The sequence below is a fragment of the Hippoglossus stenolepis genome, chromosome 2 (assembly GCF_022539355.2).
Source record: "Hippoglossus stenolepis isolate QCI-W04-F060 chromosome 2, HSTE1.2, whole genome shotgun sequence".
In the NCBI taxonomy this organism is placed as follows: Eukaryota; Metazoa; Chordata; class Actinopteri; order Pleuronectiformes; family Pleuronectidae; genus Hippoglossus; species Hippoglossus stenolepis.
Genome location: NC_061484.1, coordinates 29,089,201 through 29,110,522, shown reverse-complemented (window position 1 = coordinate 29,110,522; position 21,322 = coordinate 29,089,201). Strand labels below are relative to the sequence as shown.

Sequence of the window (21,322 nt, the reverse complement as noted above, 5' to 3'; positions counted from 1 at the left end):
CATCAACACACAGGATCTGTGAGGAGGAGGAGGAGGAGGAGGTGGAGGTGTCTGGTTGGGTCAGGGGTCAAAGTGGGCGGGGCCTGTTGACTGACGGCGTGTCTGCTGTTTGTTTGACCAGAGGCTCGTCCTGTCGTCGGGCCTCACCTCCGAAGTGGAGGGCAGACGAGACGCGAGGAGGAGGAAATCCAGAATCCAGATGTTCTGTGCACGTGCTCCTGTGAAGGTTCATAATTCAAATGTCAACAAAAACCCAATTAGCTTAAATATCTCAGCTTGTTAGACACAGATGTTGCAGGTGCACCCTTCACGTCTTTTAGTTAAACACACCAGTTGTTCCCTGAACATGCCGAGCAGACGCGGACTCCACATCCCTGAACTGTCAGGTGGGGGGGGTGTCCTGACTGATGGCCTCATTGTGGTCGTTGCCAGCCGGCAGTTGTCAAGGTTACTCAGCTGCAAGATGGAGCAACTCCGAAAACAGTCCGCTCCTATTTTTGAGTCTCCAGGGCCACTTTCTGAGAGGGGGACATGGCCTTGCCAGGGACCGGTGTGGGAACTATACTGAGTGTGTGTGTGTGTGTGTGTGTGTGTGTGTGTGTGTGTGTGTGTGTGTGTGTGTGTGTGTGTGTGTGTGTGTGTGTGTGTGTGTGTGTGTGGCATGCAACACTGAGACCCAGCAAACGTCCCAAACATCTCCATCTGGATCAGGAAGATGCTGCAGATTCTCTCCACTGGAGCAACAACAGGTGGAGGTTTTTAAAAGAAGTTTTAAAAATCATAAATGATAATGATGCTCAAATAAGTTTAAAAAGAGGTTAAACAACACAAGGGTGCAAGGTTTTCTTTATGTAAAAGTTAATTTAAGTATCAAACATAAATAAAAGCACTTAAATATAAAGTTTAGGTAAGATATCTTATAATTATTTCATTTAATACTTATTTCCAATATTCATTTATTGTCTAGAGGATGAACCTTGTTGTAATTAATAATTAAATAATTGATTTAAGCTCAATAAAATGATGCATAAGAAATCTGAAATGTAAACTTTAGATGATGCACAGATAAGAAAATAAGGATTCTCAGAGTTGACAATCAAACATCTTCAACAAAGAGCTGCAGTGATACTGTGGATTCAGATCAAGATCATTTTTTAGAGGGGAAAGAAGTAATTTGTGCATATGAACCATAAACTGGGAGCAGAACCAGTGAGTGGAGAGTGAGGGTGTCCTGCTGGTGTCGGTTTAACCTCAGGAGTCGGAGGTGAACATCGTGTTCTGCCTCCGAGACCTTGAGGCCTGCTGTCCTGCATCCGCCGCCGAGCATCTGACAAGGCTGCAGCTGCAAGTGTGTGTGTGTGTGTGTGTGTGTGTGTGTGTGGCCCCCAAATTCCCCATTCCTTCTCATGTGTCGTTTACTGTCCACTAACATTTTGGTTCTTGTCCACAAACCGCAGAGTCCAGGCGCAGATCTGGACTCTGGGAGCTTTTGTATTTACAGCGCTGGCGTGTGATGGAGGAGCCACACGGTCGCTCCCAATAACAGATTGTCATTTTGACGGCGACGCCACAGGGAGAGAGAAACAGCCCGAGTCCATCCCGCGGAGACTGTGTTTACTGCCTGCAGGGTCACATCACACACATGTAAACACACACATTACATCCAAAACACATTCACCGTGTAGATTCCTTATCATGTTTGTGATTAATTCTTATTTATTCTCTCGCGATTTGAAGCTTTTAACCTCATTGATTAATCAAGGACGAACAGAAAATACACACGTGATCCGTCATCATTTCTTGTCTCCGCTCGTTATTCCGAGTGTTCCAGCCCGAAGCAGTGAGGATATATGGGAGATTTAAAGTGCCACCGTGGTACAATCACTCATAAATAACATGTCGTCTATAGATAGATTCATGTAAACCTTCATTAGAACGTCCACACACACACGTATACACAACAAGACAACTTCCTTCCACATGAGTTATAGCCACTCCACAATAGCTCCAATAATAGTTTCCCATCTCTGTGCTGGTGACTGCGGTGACCTCACCCCGACCTTTCGCTTCTGGTGGGGGGGTGTGGGGGGCGTCGTCGCTTCTGGTTTCATTCACATCAACGAGGGACTTTAAGAACATGGACGTCAACTGTCAGAGAAAATCCAAAACGATGAGCAGAAAGTCAGAAAGATGAAAGAGAGAAATGTCTAAAATGTCCCGTGGGACCGAGAGGAACAGGCCCTCAGCACCAGAAGCTCTGGAACCTCCGCGTCTTTCCACGCTGACGTCTTCGTCTTCTACGTGTGCGGCTCCTCTTCCTCATCCTGAGATCGTTGTGTTCTTCCAGTTTCACGTCCGTCACGTGTTAGAAACCTCGTCAACACGTCAAATAGATGTTTGTCAAAGATGGTTCATGTCATTTCACGTCGTTCTTAATCACGCTGATGTCAAGTGTTCATGTTTCTGATAAGTTTGGGTTTTAATTAGTTATTTGATGATATAAAAAAACAGGCTGAGACTGACTCACGATTGGTCGAGCTTGTGTGTCAGCAGAACCTCGATCCTGGGTCCAAGTGACGTCACCGATCCAAGATGGCCGCGTTCTTATCCGGGATATTTTGGCTTCATTTCCGGATAGTGGGAGGAAATGGAGACGCAGATTTAAAGATGTATCAAATCCCTCTCGCACAGCAGCATCAGGCTAAACCTTCAACACCATTTTCAACTTACAATATTTAAAATAAACCTGAGTATTTTCTCATAATAACTAATTAATACAAGTGTCTGGCTTCACCCAATAAACCAGGAGATAAATGTGGAGCACGCCGCGGATCACTGGTGTTTATTCTCTCATGTCCCACAACGATCGGGACGCGCACATCTTACATCTCCAGTGTTTCCTGCTCATCACGCGACGATAACAGAGTAAACAAAGTTCAGTTCCATGTGGATCCTCCACTGACAGAGACGGTGAATCGGGGATTAGAGATTAAAGTCACCCGGGTCTCGATGAATGCAGAACGCAGCCGCGTTCACCACAAACACTAAACACGTCACTTTCCTTCAAGAGCCTGATGGGAAACCACAAGTGTAAAATCCTCCGGTCTGAAGAAGAAAACCTCGTCACTCACGTTTCCTCTCTCTTCCTCCGACTGTTTGATTTGTCGTTTTTCAGATGAGTCGTTGTGAGACGCTCCAGATTATCTTCAGTTTATCTGGTTATCTGATGGTTTGAAATCGATTTTGAGCACAAACCTTTTTTTGTGCACTTTTTGTTCAGAGGAAAACTTGAACTGCATCGTGACTGAAGTGAAATCAAACCAACATTTGAATATTTACGTGTAAGAGCTGAAGCTGTGTTGCTTTGTGACAGTTGTACAACATTTTAGATTTGGGCTCAAAACACTGTGCAAATGAAATTAGATTATGCACAAAAGGTTTTCCGCTTAAAATTAAATTTTATAAAACTTTTAAATCACCGATGCCTCATTTGACAGGATAGTGGTGTTTTTCTTTTACAGTGCACTTCCTTTAGTTCTTTTAATAATAAAAAGCTGAAGTCATTTTATTAAAAACTGAACTTTGTCCAGTTTTCCAAACTCTAGTTTTATCATCTGGCTCTTTTATTGCTTTTTCAAAATATATAAATAAAATACCATTAATCTTCTGAGTAAATAATTGATGTAAATATCAAATCACACAGTTATCTCCAAAGTTTGGTTTGGCCTCAAACTATTTGTGAGTCAACAGAAAATAAATCACAGAATTTTAATAACCGAAGAATCATTTAGTTCAAATGTTTGTTGATCCCAGTTTCTCATTGAGACACTTTCTGTTCAAACCTGACAAAATATTTTATTTTTATCTTGCCGTGTTCTTTCTGTGATTTAACCTCAAGAATAAATCGATTCATGACAAAGTTGGAGAATCAATTACAATTGTTACTGAACCTCAGATACAGCTGTTTACATTTGTGTGTGTGTGTGTGTGTGTGTGTGTGGGGTCGTCATGTGTGGTTGTTGTCGTGTTGCAGACGGACGACAGGTGAACGAGCTCAGAGACGCACACTTCTGCAGGTTTGAATGTTGCAGCTGAAGAAGGAAACGTGAGAGTCCGAACATGGACATGGACACACACACACACACACACACACACACACACACACACACACACACACAGTCCTATAGACAGAGCAGCGGGGACAGGCCTGTACATGACGTGAGCACCACTGCATTGCTGAGGTGTGTGTGTACATGAAGCCCCACCCACCACTCACTGGCAAACATGTCAATCAAACCATCGGCACTCCAAGACTCCTGTCTGGGGTCCATTAGAAGTGTGTGTGTGTGTGTGTGTGTGTGTGTGTGTGTGTGTGTGTGTGTGTGTGTGTGTGTGTGTGTGCAGTAGCAGACACCCTACCTCTGCTGTGATTGGTCCTCCAGCATCACTCCACAGACACTGTAAATATGAGCCTCTGAATCCACTGAAGGTCAACAAGGTCACACACAACGTGCAAACACTCACACACACACACACACACAACACATTTATTTTAACACATGCACACACACGATATACACAACAACTTGTGTTGATCCTGTTTAGCTGAGACTTTGTAACTTTCACACAGAAAATATTGATGTGTTCTGATCATTTCACTTTCAGAAAGCAGAGAATAATGTTTGTGAATTAATTTTAAAATTCACATGTGACACGTCGTGGATTCATTTCAAGACTGTGCACAGTGTCTTTCTGAGGGATGGTGCTGTTGTGTTAAACACTCACAATGGACCTGACACACACACACACACACACACACACACACACACACACACACACACACACACACATTTATTTAACACATACACCACACCACGATATCACAACAACTTGTGTTGATCCTGTTTTAACTGAGGCGTTGTAACTTTCACACAGAAATATTCTAGTCAGTTTTAATGAAGTGTCAGGTGGAGTGTTGCCAGCATCATTACACGTCCATTAGTTGATTCACTGGACTCAGTTACAGCATCGAGTTCAGATCAGAGGAAACTCGATCCCACAGCACCTGACTGACACACACACACACACACACACACACACACACACACACACACACACACACACACACACACACACACACACACACACACACACACACACACACACACACACACACACACACACACACACACACACACACACACGTCAAACAGCTTCAGGAAGTGAGAGACAGAATCGTTCACATGATCAACGTCATGTCAACAACACGGACGTTTACTTATTTTTACAAATATATTTAAATACCATTTTAATATTCATATCACATTTATACTATTGTAAATTTAGACCTATTTATATATAAATGCATACATCTTTATATAGTAATACTAAAAGCTATATCGTAAACTGCTGTGTAATACACTTCTGTGTAATTATACACACTTAAATAAAATTTTTATGCTCATATTCATATTGTTTACCATATACCTGTATATCTGCAGTGAAAGTACAATAGTACGTATTCTCCGTATTGTATTTTGTATTCTATGTTCTACTTTCTGCTGCTGTAACAAGTGGATTTACTCAGAGTTAAATATCTGTGTGTCGCTCGTGAAGAAATAATCCTTCACTTCATTTCCTATAGTGTAAATAACATAAACTCCACATATGTGTAATTTAACCTAATTTACATTAAAAACTACTAAAGAAAATCTGTATCAAATATTTAGTTCAAGCATTTTATCTTTCTGTACAAACCTGCATCTTCATCATCATACTTTAATACAACTTTATTGTTTTAACTTTAACTTTGAATATTAGTTTAAACTTATTTTTCACACTTTCTCGTTTGTTTAGATAAACTTTTGGGAAGAATGCAAATTTAAAAAAGAAAACAAAATCTAAAAACAATATTTTTACCAAGTGATTTCATCCTTAATTTAAAGAAGTTTCCTTCATATTAAAATATAAATAATTTTTAAAGACTTGTTGAAAAGAGAAACATTGAAATCAAGTTGTTCTTTAGGTTTAAATCACATGAAGCTTTGAAATATCAGTGAATAGGAATCAAGTGTGTGTGTGTGTGTGTGTGTGTGTGTGTGTGTGTGTGTGTGTGTGTGTGTGTGTGTGTGTGTGTGTGTGTGTGTGTGTGTGTACAATATTTTACAGTCAGATATTTTAAAAGAGCTGACATTGTAGGAAACTTTCTCACTATCAGATTGAAATCTCTGTTAGAATCAGGGAGACGTTGAACTTCAGCTCGGGGAGAATTAAGATCTTGTGAACGTCTCCTCTCTGGAAGTGAAAGTGAAAGTTAATGGCAGGAAACTTCCCTGAGAAGCAGCAATAAACATCCTCCACCCTCCGCCCTGCTGTCATCCCGGGGGCGTAAGGATGACAAACTCCCGAGCAGCGGCGGTGCAGGGGCCCTTGACCCCCTCCTCTCTGGTCCGGAGCCTTCCCAGCTGTAGGGCCCCTGCCCGCCTGGTCCCTCCGGGGCCCCCGGTGGTCGAAGTGATCTATTGCCAGTGTCCATCCGGCCAGAAGCGGCCCGGTCCCGGCAGAGCGCCGCGCTCCGGAGGCCCGTGTTTAGCCTGATCCAGGAAACAGGCCCTTCCTCCGCCTAAACACAGGGAGCTGCCCGGGGACCGGTGAGGGCCCAACGCGGCCAGCGAGCCTCTCCGTGCCCTGGCAGAGCTGAGGTGACTGGCAGGTCAGCGTGGACGGACACGATATGACGTGCACGCGCCTGCAGACACTTTGCCACCCGTGCGTAAAAGTGACCAACGCGCACTGAGGCTCTTCTCTTATTTCTATCCCTTGTAAATGCAAACTTATATTTAAATTCCCTGTCGGAGACACATTGTTTCTTATGTTACTGGTTGAACATGGGCACAGATGTTGGGTTTTGTGCGCAGAAGATTCCGCGTTAACCTGTTGCTGCGCAGTTTGTGTTTGACAAGTTGCAGGGAACCTTTGTGCCTCATTCAGGGATATAATTCATCAGATCTGACAGAGGTCGTGTGAATGGGAACTTTCTCTGCAGAGTTCCTGCAGGGCAGCAGAGCAGTATGTTGTGGGGGTGACCCTGAAGCTCTTGTAGAAAAATCTATATCCTGAGTTTGTCTAATGGTTCTTTAAATGATGGAAAGATGGGTTTGTTAGACAAAATGTAAACTGTACAAGAATACAAAAGCCAGCGCCGGGAGGAGGACTGCAGCTCGTCTAATGCTTTAAACGTGTCTCCACTTTGGAGACTAAAGAAGAAGAAGTTGGTGGGTTTAAAAGCATTTTTTTCTAATGATTAATGCATCGAAGATAAAACAAAACAGATCAGCTCATGTTTAACCTTTAATAAGAGACGCAGAGAGCTTCCTTCTTTTCCCTCTTCCGTCCATCAGCTCATATTTCATCAAATACTCTTGGATCAAATGAAACTTCAGTTTGCAAAGCAACATGAGACACAAAGGGACTCGAAAAAATAGTTTGACAGAGAAAAAATGCTGAAATTTAAGAAAAATAAATCTTTCAGACGCCTTCATGCGTAAAATGTTGGATTTTACGCATTTCAGTAGCATGTTGGATTTGACGCGTTGTGTTACCTCGCAGGCTGCCGGGTCTCTCGGTCTCCGAGCTGAGACGCGGACCGGGAGAGGGACTCGACCCGGGCCTGGCAGAGCTCAGCCTGCGGTGACTGATGGTCAAACCCTCGGCAGGTTGTAAAGCAGCTGATGCTGTTTGGGAGATAGAGAGCTGATAAAGGAGACGCTCGGAGAGAGAGAGAGAGAAAAAGGGAGAAGGGGCTCTAATGGTGCAGGGGGAATCCAGACTGTCTGGGCCGTGATGGAGTGGTCTGCCCCCTGAAGGCACTAATGCCCCCCAGTTTATACACAGACAGACAGACAGACTTCTCCTCAGACGGGAGGAACCATGACATCTCCCAGGGTTTATCTTTGGAAATTATTCTTCATAAAAACTCCTCGAAAGCTCTGAGAAAATTAATCCCTGCAGTGATAAGAGCAAAGAGCCTTGAAGACCGGTTTGCGCGCTTTATTATTTCTGGAGATGCGCCCCTGCATGGTTCCCCCTCGTCGAACGGGACCAACGAGCCTCTGGAACTCTCTACTTGAGTTCAGAAACAACAGGCTCATAAATCAGAGCTGCGTGTTCGTAACGACTTGTTTCCTCCTCAGTAATAACAATGGAAGTGGAGGCTTCGGGAGTCGATATAGCGGGCAGCGGCTCTCCCTCCCTGCGTCCAGCTCGAGTTTATTCCTCCTTCATTGCGCCACAATACGAGACGCAAAAATAACAAAACACGCATCTATCACTGTGGAAGACGTCGCCTCCTCTCCTGCGGCGCGTTTATATACAAATGCGCGGCTCTTAACGGCGACTGGGTGGAGATCATTTACTTTATTTGCGTGTTTGAGACGTGAAAAAAAAAAAACAAACCCGTTTCACTGTCGTTTCATTTCCCACATAAATCAGGAATTCCTCTGCCGGTAAAAGTCGGTCGTTTGTCAGCGGGCTCTGGCGTGGCCGGTGACAGAGAACGAGAAACAGAAGTCCCATTAGGTAAACCATTCAACGCCACAATTTACACAGCGGCCCGGGCGGGTTCATAAACAGAGCCGGTTGCGTCAGGCGGCGTGTTTGGGGTTGTGTGTGTGTGTGCGTGTGTGTGTGTGCGTGAGAGAGAGAGAGATGAGGAGGAGGCCTGTCCCGCACTTTAAACCACGCACAGGTCTGAAGGAGATCCACGCACATCAGCAGGGAGGAGGAGGAGGAGGCCTGACGAATAAAATCACAATATCATTTCAATATTTGTGTTTTGGTGAAAATGTGCGTTTTCTTCTTCAGTGTTTTTTTTTTCAACAACGAGGTGAAACAAGTGGCTGAAGTTTCTCTGACTCGCTGACAAACCTCTGCCTCTGTCTCGGGGTCGCTGGAGACGCCGCTGTGGAGATTAAACGTCTCTTTCTGCGGAGAAGTGTGTGGCCGCGGGTCGTGCCCAGCCGGGCGGACATAGACGTTACGGATCACCGAGATAGTGTCTTCCCACTCTGCTTAATGGAGCTATTACTGGCTGCAGGCCTCTGCTATCTAAACACACACGCACACGCACACGCGCGAGCACACACACACGCGCGCATGAGCAGCCTTTGAGCCGCAGGCAGCGAGACGCGCGAACTTTTACGCACAGCCGCTGGAGAGACGGAAAGCAGCGCGGCGTCAAATCTGCTCTGTCGAGGAGTTGTTTTCTGAAAGAGAATTATTATTTATTTTTGACTAATTTGATAAAAACGGTTAAAGTAATTGTCACAGAAGCTTTTTTTCGAAAATGTCAGTTTGAAAGGAACGTAAATAATGTTTTTACGAATTAATGTTCGTGCCGAAACAAAGAGGGAAACCAGACACAGTTAAAACATATTAAAGAGATAAGAATATTTTAACAAGCCAAATTATCAAATGTCAAAATAAAAGTCAATAAAAGTTCCTGTGTAAAGAAAAAGAGTTTAACTGATGACAAACTAAGAAGTTGTATCCACCAGGAACGTGACTCATCTAAGTCTTAACTTACAAATTAAAACTAAATGTTGTTTTAAAGTGACAACAAAAATATACGAATCGTTACTGAAATGAGGAATTAATCAAAAATAAATAAACTTAATTTATTTTGTTTCATAATTTGCCAAATGAATCTGAAAAGTAGGGCGAAAAAAAACATTGTAATTCAAAACTCGTTTCCTCATCACAGAATAAAAATATAAAACAGAACAGATTTAAATTATCGCTTTTACTGAGGAATATATTCTCTAATTAGTTTTTTACAGTGGAACTTTTTGAATCTATAACTTTCTGTCCATTGTGATTTTTACAGTTTTGAACTGTTGTTAATAAAGTTTATGTTAAATATTGACATTATAGGAACTTTGACCAAACTTATTTGTAATAATAACACGTGTTTGTGCAACACGTGTGTTTACATACAAATGATATTAATATAAATAAGAGCTGAACCATATGTGTGTGTGTGTGTGTGTGTGTGTGTGTGTGTGTGTTCAGTCATGAGTGTGTTGTTGCTCTTTTAACAACCTAATAAAGTTTTCTGCTGCTCGTTAACACACACACACACACACAGACTTAAGCGGATGGCTGAGATTATCTCTCCCTTTCTCTCTCTCTCTTTCTCTCTCTTTCTCTCTCCATCCATCCAGAGCCGCCTGGCGCCTCCGCTGGGCCGCAAATGACAGCAGACAAGAGGTGTAGCGTTTCCCATTGTTACCACCTCCTCCTCCATCCACAACACACACACACACACACACACACACACACACACACACACACACACACACACACACACACACACACACACACACACACACACACACACACACACACACACACACACACACACACACACACACGGAGAGAGAGAGAGAGACACCATCAGTACGTTGATAATAATTTGCACCATTTTCTCTAAAGTCCAATAATAATTCAATAGTTAATTATCAATAACAGGAAAGTTGAAGCCTGAATAAAAAAAAGACGTTAAAATACAAACAAGTTTTTAGGAAGAGTGTGATAATATCATATCAACTAAAAAGACAGAAGAAAAGAAAGATGTCTGTGGTCACTTTAATATTCGATGTAAATCCTGGCCCACTTATTACAGGCCCACCGGTCCAAACATATAAGAATGTAAGACTCTTCTGAATATCTAAATTTAATAAGGTTTTAGAAACAATATTCACAAAGATTCTAGTATTTTAATATTCGAAAACTATTCGAATATATTTTATTAAAGTATTTTAACATATCAAGCTTGGGCTATATTTTCTAAGACTTGAATTCTAGAGGCTTATCTGTGTTTGTGTGAAAGATAAAGTGTCCAAACAGAAGCTCCGGGGAGGTCACGGTCTTCCTTCCAGCTCTGTCAGCACCCGTCAGCTCCAACAAGCTCAATAACCTCCTCCTTCTTCCTGATGGACGTTTATCTGAAGTCCGGAGGATAAAAACTCACTGTCGGCCCTGAGCTTCCCTGCACAGCTTCAAACGCTGGGACAAAACCAGCCAGAGTCACCGCTCAGGGTCCCTGAGGCACACCAACCAACACAAACACACACACACACAGTGAAAAGCTCTTCTCCAGATACACATCTTGGACCTGAAGCTGCCACATGTCGCACTGTCCACACCAGCTACTTTCTACCTGCGTCTCTGCAGCTCGGTTCAACAGAGCTTTTCAAACTTTTCAGGAAATAAGAGCACGAGTCTGAACCATGCAGCAAAAACCAAAACCACGAGCCAAAAGAGACTAGGAGGCCTCACGGAACCTGGTTTTGCCACCACTGGTATCAGCTTTTATCCAAATGAGGCTTTTATCCCATTGACATGTGTTTTGATTATTGGTGCTTGGAGTTTCGTTGTTGGATCCGTAAAACGTTGGTATTTTAAAGGCTCCTCTGACCTAACATGGGAAACTCAGTCTGTTTTGTCCACATGTCCCTGTTGCACTATCTGATAGATGTCTGCTCTCTGTGGAAACTCTGGCATCATCGCCTCTAAAATGTAGAGTAAACACGAAAGTTTCTAAAGTTCGAGAGTTTGAGAAAAGGCCTCGTGAGACGTGTCCTTGTGAGGAGCCACCGACCTCAGTGGGGATTTCAGCGCAGTGAAGCTTTTCTGGAAAAACAAAAGGATCTTCAGACGAAGACGTTTGGTTTTCGTGAAGTTTTCAAGGTTCGCGTTGTAATAGAACAGAAGGAAAATCTCCTGCAGATGTTTGATGAGCTTTTCTTCTGTCACTCACAGTGGTGAATAAAACGATTTAGTCGAGGTTCTTACGACATCGATCTGTCGACGGAGACGCTTCTTGGTCCAACGTGCATGTGAACAGTCAAAGAGCTCAAAGTACAATGGAAACATCTCAGTACTGAACCATGATGGAGCGAGAGAAAGAGTCAAATCAAGATAATCACCTACTTACGGATGGAGACGGTTTCTATAGTTTGATCTGATCCCTTCATGTCAGGGACAGGATGGAAATCCTGCACAACACACACACATTCCACTTCTTTCAGGTTTCTAATACGCAACATTAAAAGGGATCAAAAGATGCATGAGTCACAAATTCCCTGACACTGACCGACTTCTCCATCTCAGCCCCCTTCCTCAGAAGAACCGTCCAACCCAAACCAAGCGTCTTGTCACTTAACTTGAACCAAAGCAGCTTTCCCTCGTTCCCCGTGGCTCTCGCTGCAGAGAGTTGACCCATCTGACACACGGAAAACACAGCGCTCCAGCCTGGCGTCATTGGATTTAATGCTTATTTAAAGTAAATGGAGGCGGCCGTGTGCCAGTCTAAACACTGGGCCGCCATGTTTGGCACATTTTTATGAGGACGCGCTGATGATGATGTAGCGTGAATTGGAGAGAGTCGCCGGGGAGTCTGATGACCACGAATCCGTCTGCCTGTTCCCGGCTGCCATCGACAGAGATGCACAGCGGGATATTTACTACCTGTCGGGATGCCCCCTGGGTCTGTGAGAGGCCTCGTGGGGTTTACTGATACAGGGACGTTTGCAGAATGGAAATCTGAATCTCACACTTATGACGACGACAGTTACATGAAGAGGACTTTATCTCCCCAGAAGCACCCAAGTCCCAAAGTTAGATCTTCTTTCCTTGACGGAATAGTCGAGTTTCACCAGCGTGCAAACCTGTGAACACAGAATCACAACAGTCTCTCCTACATCTCAAAGTCTGGGGCCGTATAATGTTATAAACCACATTATCACAGGCCGAACGATAACAACAGAAAGACAGAGTCAGAAGACCAGTCTGCATCGGGGCCCTCAGGGGCCTCGTCTCTAAAAAAAACATCTCAGACTCTTGTTTTTTTATGCGAGGGGATTCACTTCAGCTGTGTTCTTTAAAGCCTGACAAGTTTTAAAAAGTAAAGGCTCCACGGAATGAGAAACAATAAACAGATGAAATTCAGCCTCATCACAGAGTTTGAAGGAAGATAAACGACAGAGATTCATGATATGTAGGAATATAAGATGTGTACGAGTATTAAGAGTATTTGAATTTCCTGTCTTTCCTATAAATACAGTAAATGCTTTTGTTTTGTGCAGAGAAAACTGCCTCAAAGACGAATATATATATAATAATATCTGGATTTTAGTCTCCACATAGAACCAGTGTACAGTATGTCATGGTATTAATGTGAAAATGTAAAAAAAAAGATGGAAAAGATATTCAGAATAATTATTGAACATCTCAGAAAAACAGACGTTGACATTTTGTCTGAAATAGTTAATTCTTTGCATCGGGTTTGGTTGGTGACATGATGGGTTCTACTGGGAACCTCAAAATCCTCTCTACGGCCATGTGGCACCAAAATGTGCGTAAAATATAAAAATTGTTAAAGGATGAAGTTCCATCAACCTCATAACTATTCAAATAGCAGCATCATCACAGGGTTTATTTTATTTTAATTAAAATAGTTAATGAAATGTTTATCTTTAGGGACAATTGGCAAGGTGGTGAATTTCCAGCTCTGCCCTGTGGCCCCTCGGAGCCTCCGTCCACCTGCGCTGTGTCCGAGTAGGAAAAACCCGGAGGAGGAGTGGAGGGAGCGGGGTGACAGAGGCGAGGGGTCCCGCTGCAAAACGGAAAGCGGAGCTGATAGGAGCAGATTAGCTCGGGCTAAAAACGTCAGGCAGTTTTCCTGGAGGAATTTTAATTGCCCCGGGGGGCCCTGCTTATCTGCCCTGTGCGGTTATTAATACAACACCCGAGATAAAGAGGACACCGAGCCCAGCTGCTGCTGCTGCAGGGAAACTACTGCAGGAGGGGGGGGGGGCTGTCAAATACAGACTCAGGTTTTATTCAAGAGATTTGTGTTCAACATTCAACCTCTTCAAGCCTTAGTTTCTAATTTGCTGATTTCCCAGACGATTTTATCCAAATGAGGCTTTTATCCAATTAACATGTGTTTTTATTTTTGGTGCTGGAGAGTTTTGTGGATGAGTGAAATCATAAAACGTTGGTATTTTAAAGGCTCCTCTGACCTAACATGGAAAACTCTGTGTGTTTTATCCACATGTCCCTGTTGCACTATCTGATAGATGTCCGCTCTCTGTGGAAACTCCGGCATCGCCTCTAAAATGTAGAGTAAACACGAAAGTTTCTAAAGTTCGAGAGTTTGAGAAAAGCCTCGTGAGACGTGTCCTTGTGAGGAGCCACCGACCTCAGTGGGGATTTCAGCGCAGTGAAGCTTTTCTGGAAAAATAAAATGATCTTCAGATAAAGAAGTTTGGTTTATTGTGACGTTTTCAAGGTTCATGTTGTAATAGAACACGAATGAAAACCTATCAAAGCCACAACTTGTTAATTAACCCTGTGGAGAAGAAGCCAGGACCGTGAGACCGGTCTCTCGCTCAGAATCCACTTTTAATGCACCGGTAATTCATGGGGTGAAGTTAAGAGCCCCCCCCTCTCTGATTCCATTATCCTTGGACCTGACCGTTGACCTTGACGTGACGCCGCACGCGCACCGTCTCCAAGGAGGGCACAGATTTACGCACGAACCCACCTAAGCAGCCCAGGGTCCTGACCCGTGTGTGTCTCCATTAAAACAACAAACATCAGGTTTAAAAACGAACCGGACCAGTAAACGTGTGAGTGGATTGTTTCAGTCGCAGAGATGAGGCCTGTTCCTCGTGATTCTGGTGACAACGTGTGTGCGTAAAAACGCTTCTGGAGCAGATTCTGTGCGGATGAACACACACTGGACAGTGGTGGAACAGGGTGTTTGCACCGTATTCCCACAAGCCAGAATAAAAACCAGTATGTGAACGCAGGATACGTCACGCACGCCCCTCCTACCCCCCTCTCTGACTCTCTCTCTCTTCCCTTTCAGCCCAAACGGACTTTCCATTTCATACACACCCCTCCCCCTGACACCAGAGGAGGCACCGGCGCTCCCTCGCCCCGGTCCAAACTCCACTTACAAAGCCCGACATTGCATCTGTCAGAGAGGAGACCCGCGTGGACTAACCCGGGACTAATACCCATGTTTTCGTGCGATTTACGGCGATGAGGCATTCCAGAGGCTTACCGCACCTCCAATTACCAGCGCGGGGGCTATTACGCTCAATTATTTGTTAGGAAAAGAGCAGAAAAGGAGAAGGGGAGTGCATGTTACTCGGCGGGCTTCGTTTCCTCGATGCTGCAGAGCAGGAGCTGGATGACATGATGCTGCAGAGTCCGCTCACCTCCACGCCGTTCTCTGTCAAGGATATCCTGAAGCTGGAGCAGCAGCAGCAGCAGACCGGCTCCCTGGAGCTCCAGCACCGGGCCCACACCCAGCAGCACTTGGCCGGGTCTCCACCGCAGCAGCAGCATTTCCAGACCCCGCCGTCCTGCATGCTCGCAGGGACCCGGGACAGCCCTTCCTTCTCGGACGGAGAGGACAATCTGGCCTACCTCAGCGCGCTGGCGGTGCGGGAGGACCGCCTGTCCCCGGACATGTACGTCCATCCCGGCCTGCAGGGAGCCAAGCTGGAGGCCGCGGAGCTGGAGGAGCAGGAGAGCAGTGAGTTGACGCACAAGCTGTTACTGTAAAGACAAAGGGCCACAAAGAGCATGTGTAACCATGAAAACACCTTATTTTAAAGACAATGACTGGGTTGTTGGAGATAAAATACAAACGCTGCACCACAACACGATTTGCATTCATAGCCACAAAAACCACTTCACCTGTGACCTCAACCAAAACCGGCTGCTGTGTCGCGGTGTTGCCTCTTTGACGCAAAACCTAAAGGCCTGTTTTATTTTTGGAAATTGAATTTTCTAAATCTGACCATTTGCAATGTCTTGGTTCCCATTTAATGGTTCATCCAACGCAGGTAAAGAGTGAAACTCAGTGTGAGAAAACTGTGAAAAAAGTAAATATATGTTCTGTGTCAGTCTAAATATTCCTGCAGCTCTTTTGAAGCTAATTATTCCAACAATTTTAAATTATTTGATGCCTGAAGCGACTTTAAAGATAAACTGCAACGTGGCTCAAAGTTTAACTTGTGCAAATATAATATGAAATACATTTCTGGAGCAACAAGGTGAAGAATGAATCCGGTTTTATGGATCATATCTAACAGAAGTGTCGCTGAGCCTCGTCCCCGGCTCTCCCACCGCCATCATCCCAATAAAGAGTTTGATCAAACGGTGGGAGTCTGCGTCAGAGGCCGGAGACGGATCCAGTAAAGTCTGGAGATGTCAAACACTTGTAGTGTCTCAGCTGCGCGCGTGATACGCGGAGCCTTGTTATGATGTGTGGACCATAAACCGACAATTAGTTTAAAGAGGCTTGTAAAAGAAGTGAAGTAGCGCTAATAAACAGAGGCAGGGACACTGCGGCCTGGCAGAGACACACAATTAGTCATTATCACTAATATTTGCCCCAAACTATAACTGGTAAATGCTAAATGTATATTAGTATAATTCAATTTTGTATTAATTATGGACCAGCCTCCTCTGGTGTTTTATATTTTACTGTCACATTCATACATATTTCTTTCTGCTGTTTTTGTTTGTGCACGAGGTTCAAAATGTAAGATTTAATCTGAACTATCTCAGGGGAATCTCCCGTGTGTGTGTGTGTGTGTGTGTGTGTGTGTGTGTTGTCTCTGCAGTGACAGGGTTTTATTTAGTTGGCAGGAACTGACTCAAGTTAATAACTGTGGCTCCTGTTCAGAACCTGAAGTGCTTAGGGTGTGGACTGGAAGAATTGGCATTACATTCAGTTTTTTTACGCATTAAGACAACATGGTTTAAGTTTTGAGATTTTAACACTTCCTAATGTGCCTCTCCCCACCTGCCCAGAGAGCTGCGGGCTGGTGTCCCGGGAGGAGGCAGCGGAGGGCGGGCAAGGCGACTCCGAGAGGCCGGTGCAGAAGCAGCGGAGCCGGCGGAGGCCCCGGGTGCTGTTCTCCCAGGCGCAGGTCTTCGAGCTGGAGCGGCGCTTCAAGCAGCAGCGGTACCTGTCCGCGCCGGAGCGGGAGCACCTGGCCTCCACCCTCAAGCTCACCTCGAACCAGGTGAAGATCTGGTTCCAGAACCGCCGCTACAAGTGCAAACGACAGCGGCAGGACAAGTCCCTGGAGGCGGCGGGGCAGCACCACCCTCCTCCGCCCCGGCGCGTCGCCGTGCCGGTGCTGGTCCGAGACGGGAAGCCGTGTCTGGGCGGTGCGCAGAGCTTCGGCACCGCTGCTCCGTACGGATCCAACCCGTACAGCTATAACGGATACCCGGCGTACACGTACAACAGCCCCGCGTACAACACCAACTACAGCTGCACGTACACGAGCATCCCCGCCCTCCCTCCGTCCGGCACCCCCAACGCCTTCATGAACATGAACTTGGGAAACGTGAGCGGCCTCGGCGGCTCCTCGCAGCCCCAAACACACCAAGGGACAGCGGTCACATCCTGCCAGGGCTCCCTGCAGGGGATCCGGGCCTGGTAGTCTCACGAGAACAGAACTAGATCTTTCCTTTTTAAACCCACAACCTTTTAGAAGCGCGTGTTCACTTGGTCACTCCAGAAAACAGTGTTGCGTATATAATGGACGTGTGTTTGGATCCTCCGGCTCCTCCAGGCGTGTAAGAGCCGAAGTGAGTGCGCGTGAAGACGGGACGTGACACGGGGACCGGCCTCGTGTTGTGATGCAAGTAGGGTTGGCACTGAAAACACTGACGCACGACACGGGGCCGCACTTCTCCTCAAGGAAAAGAGGATTGGTTTTATAATAATGTTTTTATTTCAATGTGCTTTATTTTTAGGCTTTGAATTGAAGTGCTTTAAATTGTGTTTGTTCAACAGAGAATTGTTTTAGTCTATTTCACATCTATTCAAATAAATCCAAGAAACGAGACACGGTGCGTTTTGATTCTGTGCAGAAAAAAAAAGAGATTGAGCTGTCAGAGGAGTGATTTATATATATTATGAAAGTAAATAAGTATATATAAATGTCTCCATTTGGAGACACGGTGCTCAGGAGTGAATCAGATACACGGTGGCAATCTTTACGCGTGAACATATTAAGAGGGGAGCTGCTGCTGGAGGAGGCCAGGCCACAGGAACTCTTTGTCCCGGTGCCAGGCGACGTGAAAGGAGGAAGTAATTCTCCATCTGAGGTCCTTTTAAGGACGCGATTAAGCATCTAAAATACCCCCGAAGAGCGAGCTGCTGCCGGGTCTGGGGAGCGGGAATAATGGCTCTTATTGGATTGTCGGACAAAAGGTGTGTGGTAGGCAGAGCCGGGCACTCAGCAAAGACAAAGGCGCACAGGGACCATGAGATTGACGTCCTAATATTCCCATTTTAAGGGGCAGGCAGCGGGTTACTCTGCGCGGAGAAGGGGGACACGGAGGAGGAGAAAACCTGCTCACTTTTGTTCCCCTTCAGGAGGTTTTTTTTGTTTCGCGGAGAAAGGCTCTCCGAGATCCCCAGCCGAGAGGCAGCCGGGCTGGAGGTGATGGCAGCGGGGAGGCGTCTGTGTGAAAGAAGGGGGTATTATTGCTACAAGTTTCACCATTTATCCCAACGAGGAAAATGGACGGGAGGACTGTGTGGGGAGGAGGGAGCGAGGTGCGCGTCCTGTGGCCTATTATTTCAGGGTTGGGGTGTTGTTTCAGCCCCAGACCCCAGTTATTCTCACAGGTACCAGTCTAATCCCGGACAGGAAAACCACTGCGCGTAGTCCAGTAATTATTTAGGAGGTAATTTAAAAACACAACAGAAAATAATTCTAACACTTCACAGTTTCTGAGCTTCTTTTGACACCAGAGAGGAGAATCGCTTCTTGTTTGCATGATGCAAAACCAAAGGGAATGTAGTTTGGTCAAAGTTTACTAAAATGTAAAAAAAAAATGCACAACTTGCAACTTCTCAAAATATGTGACGAGTTTTTATTTTATTTAATTTTATATTATTACAATTCCTGCCTCCCCCTTTTTTTTTTACACTTCAGACTAATCATTCAGTTTTTGAGACACAGATCCACGAGTGGCTATTGTTCTCTGTTTTCTGACATTTGAATGATTAATTAGAAAAGAATAATTGACAGACTGACCGACCTGTATTTTGTTAATAGAGTAACTGCGGGAGATTGTTAGGAGAAGCAATCCTCTTCGTTTAAGGTCGCGCAGCCTAATTGGCGCAGCTAATGAGCCATTACGCACAGACGAGGGCTCAGAAATGAGATTCAGGAGCCAAATTTGAACCGTTTTATAAGCTCGATACCTGACAAATCAACCTATTTGCTGGAATAATTCCCAAGAACGTAAATGATCGAGGACGTTGTGTGGAAATGAGGAGGGGGGGGTGCATCAATTGCTGTTTTTCTCTGCGCCTTAATTGTTCCTCGGGCCTGAGAACAGTTGTTTCCCCTCCCAAAGCCATTCTTGTGTAATTACACCCACACACACTCGTTTCTATAACGCGACGCAGCAGCTAAGACCGAGAGCAAACAACAGGAGCTGCATCTACCAGCTGAACATCTCCCACCGGCTCCACTCGCACACTCGGTCTGTGCGTAACACTGCAGCCGCCGATGAGTGACGGGAGCTCAGCTGCTCCTCGATGCGATAAACGATTGTGTTGGAACCTTTTTCTCAGAAATGTTCACGTGTTGCAACATTTTAAAATATGGCCCTCGAAATAAATCACCTGTTGCTAAACTTCAGAAATAATCTGCCAGCCGCTTTCTGCTCCTCTGGATTCGACTGAACTCCGGAGAACTGCTGTGAACCGGCGGCTGACCCAGTGAGATCCCATCAGAGCTAATACCCGTAAATACAACCTCGTTATCGGCCGGGATCGGTGCGTCTCCGCGGCTGCTCGCGGTGTCAGACAGCGGGTCTGTCACTGGGAGCTGTTAACCAGCTGATGGCACAGAGGAACAGGAGAGTCAGAGTCCATCAGCGAGGGCCTGACTCTGCTAATGGGGATTAATTGGGAGGTAAACAGGCCGAGCTGATAAGCTGCGCGCCCCGAGGTGCTGCTCCGCCGCAGGACAAACACTGGTGGAGGCAAATAGAGACGAGACACGGAGGCGTCAGGCTGGAGGACACCGCTACCTGCGAGGAATACAACACACATACCAATGTTACCAGTAATAGTAGAAGTATAAATGTGCTTTTATAAATGCATTTTACGTAAGTTACGCATTATTTAACTGTATAATGATGAGATTGGAAGACTCGCATTTTTAAGATTTGACTTTACAAACAGCCTAAATAATGTTGCTTGAATATCTAAGTGGTTCTAGGATAATTTAGTAAAATAACTAAACTCAAAAACCTTCCCCGGAAATAAATAGAACAAGCTTTTGTTTCAAACTAAGGCCAAACTTTTTCAAACTACGCTTTCAAACGTTACACTCCAAAAAGTTTTAAAGCACAATTTTATTTTCTGTCGTCTTCAGCAGGTCAAGTGTGTCCGAATATAACGTTATTGTCATTATGTTTTAAAAATCATGCATCATCAGAAACATTTTATTTTATTGTTTTAAACCTTCTTCAAACTGTTTATCTGACAATTTAACTACAGCATTAATAATATATGTTTTACAAACAATCTGCGGTGGAGGAATTGTGTACGGTCACATTATAAAAATACTACACTCAAATGACCAGTTAAGTAATTATTAAGAATTATTATTCTTACTATTATTAATTATACTCTTGGATTATTATTATTGCTGTAGTGTAGTATGTTATGTTGTCGCTGGCTGGAGTCCTGTTGAATTATAAACCCATAACACAAGCTTCCCTTTTAAAATCTTAATTTAATAAAAGTACTGCAATATTTCCCTGTAAAATGCAGTAAATTAGTGGCATAAGGTAAAAAAGCAGAAAGTAAAGTAAAGTAAAGAATATCTCCCTCAGAATTTTACAGCACAGATCTTAAATTGTTTCTCTGGTTCCAGTAATTAAAGCTCCTACAATATATAAAACAACTCGACCCACACTCACGGCTGCACCACTGTAGAAAGAAAATATTTAATGTTTCAAATAAAGTCAGTTTGTGGTTTAGAGTTCGGAACCTCGGTGGTTCGATCCCCGGCTCCTCCAGTCAGCACGATGCACGATAGAGTCCTGTGTGAACGTGTGTGGAGAAGAGCTTCGAGTGGTTGCAGCCCTAAGAAGTCAAGTAACTGGATGGAAGTTTATCGGACATGTTTAAAACTTTTAATGTTCGGTATATTTAGAACGTCAAACTAAGAAGTTTTTTTAATGATGAAAGATA

General features: G+C 44.6%; 1 protein-coding gene across 1 annotated transcript; it reads left to right on the top strand.

Moving 5' to 3' along the window:
- The first annotated feature begins 14,957 nt into the window (after window positions 1-14,957).
- LOC118099137 (homeobox protein Nkx-2.5) lies at window positions 14,958-17,945 on the top strand. The gene is made up of 2 exons (XM_035143432.1): window positions 14,958-15,610; window positions 16,897-17,945. The coding sequence occupies exons 1-2, from the start codon at window positions 15,214-15,216 to the stop codon at window positions 17,535-17,537; spliced, it is 1,038 nt and encodes a 345-aa protein (XP_034999323.1). The 5' UTR covers window positions 14,958-15,213; the 3' UTR covers window positions 17,538-17,945.
- The last annotated feature ends 3,377 nt before the right edge of the window (window positions 17,946-21,322 follow it).

Coding starts and splice junctions, on each gene's coding strand:
- LOC118099137 (XM_035143432.1), top strand. CDS start 15,214: ATGTTACTCGGCGGGCTTCGTTTCCTCGATGCTGCAGAGCAGGAGCTG. Junction 15,611..16,896: donor GCTGGAGGAGCAGGAGAGCA/GTGAGTTGACGC, acceptor CCACCTGCCCAG/AGAGCTGCGGGCTGGTGTCC.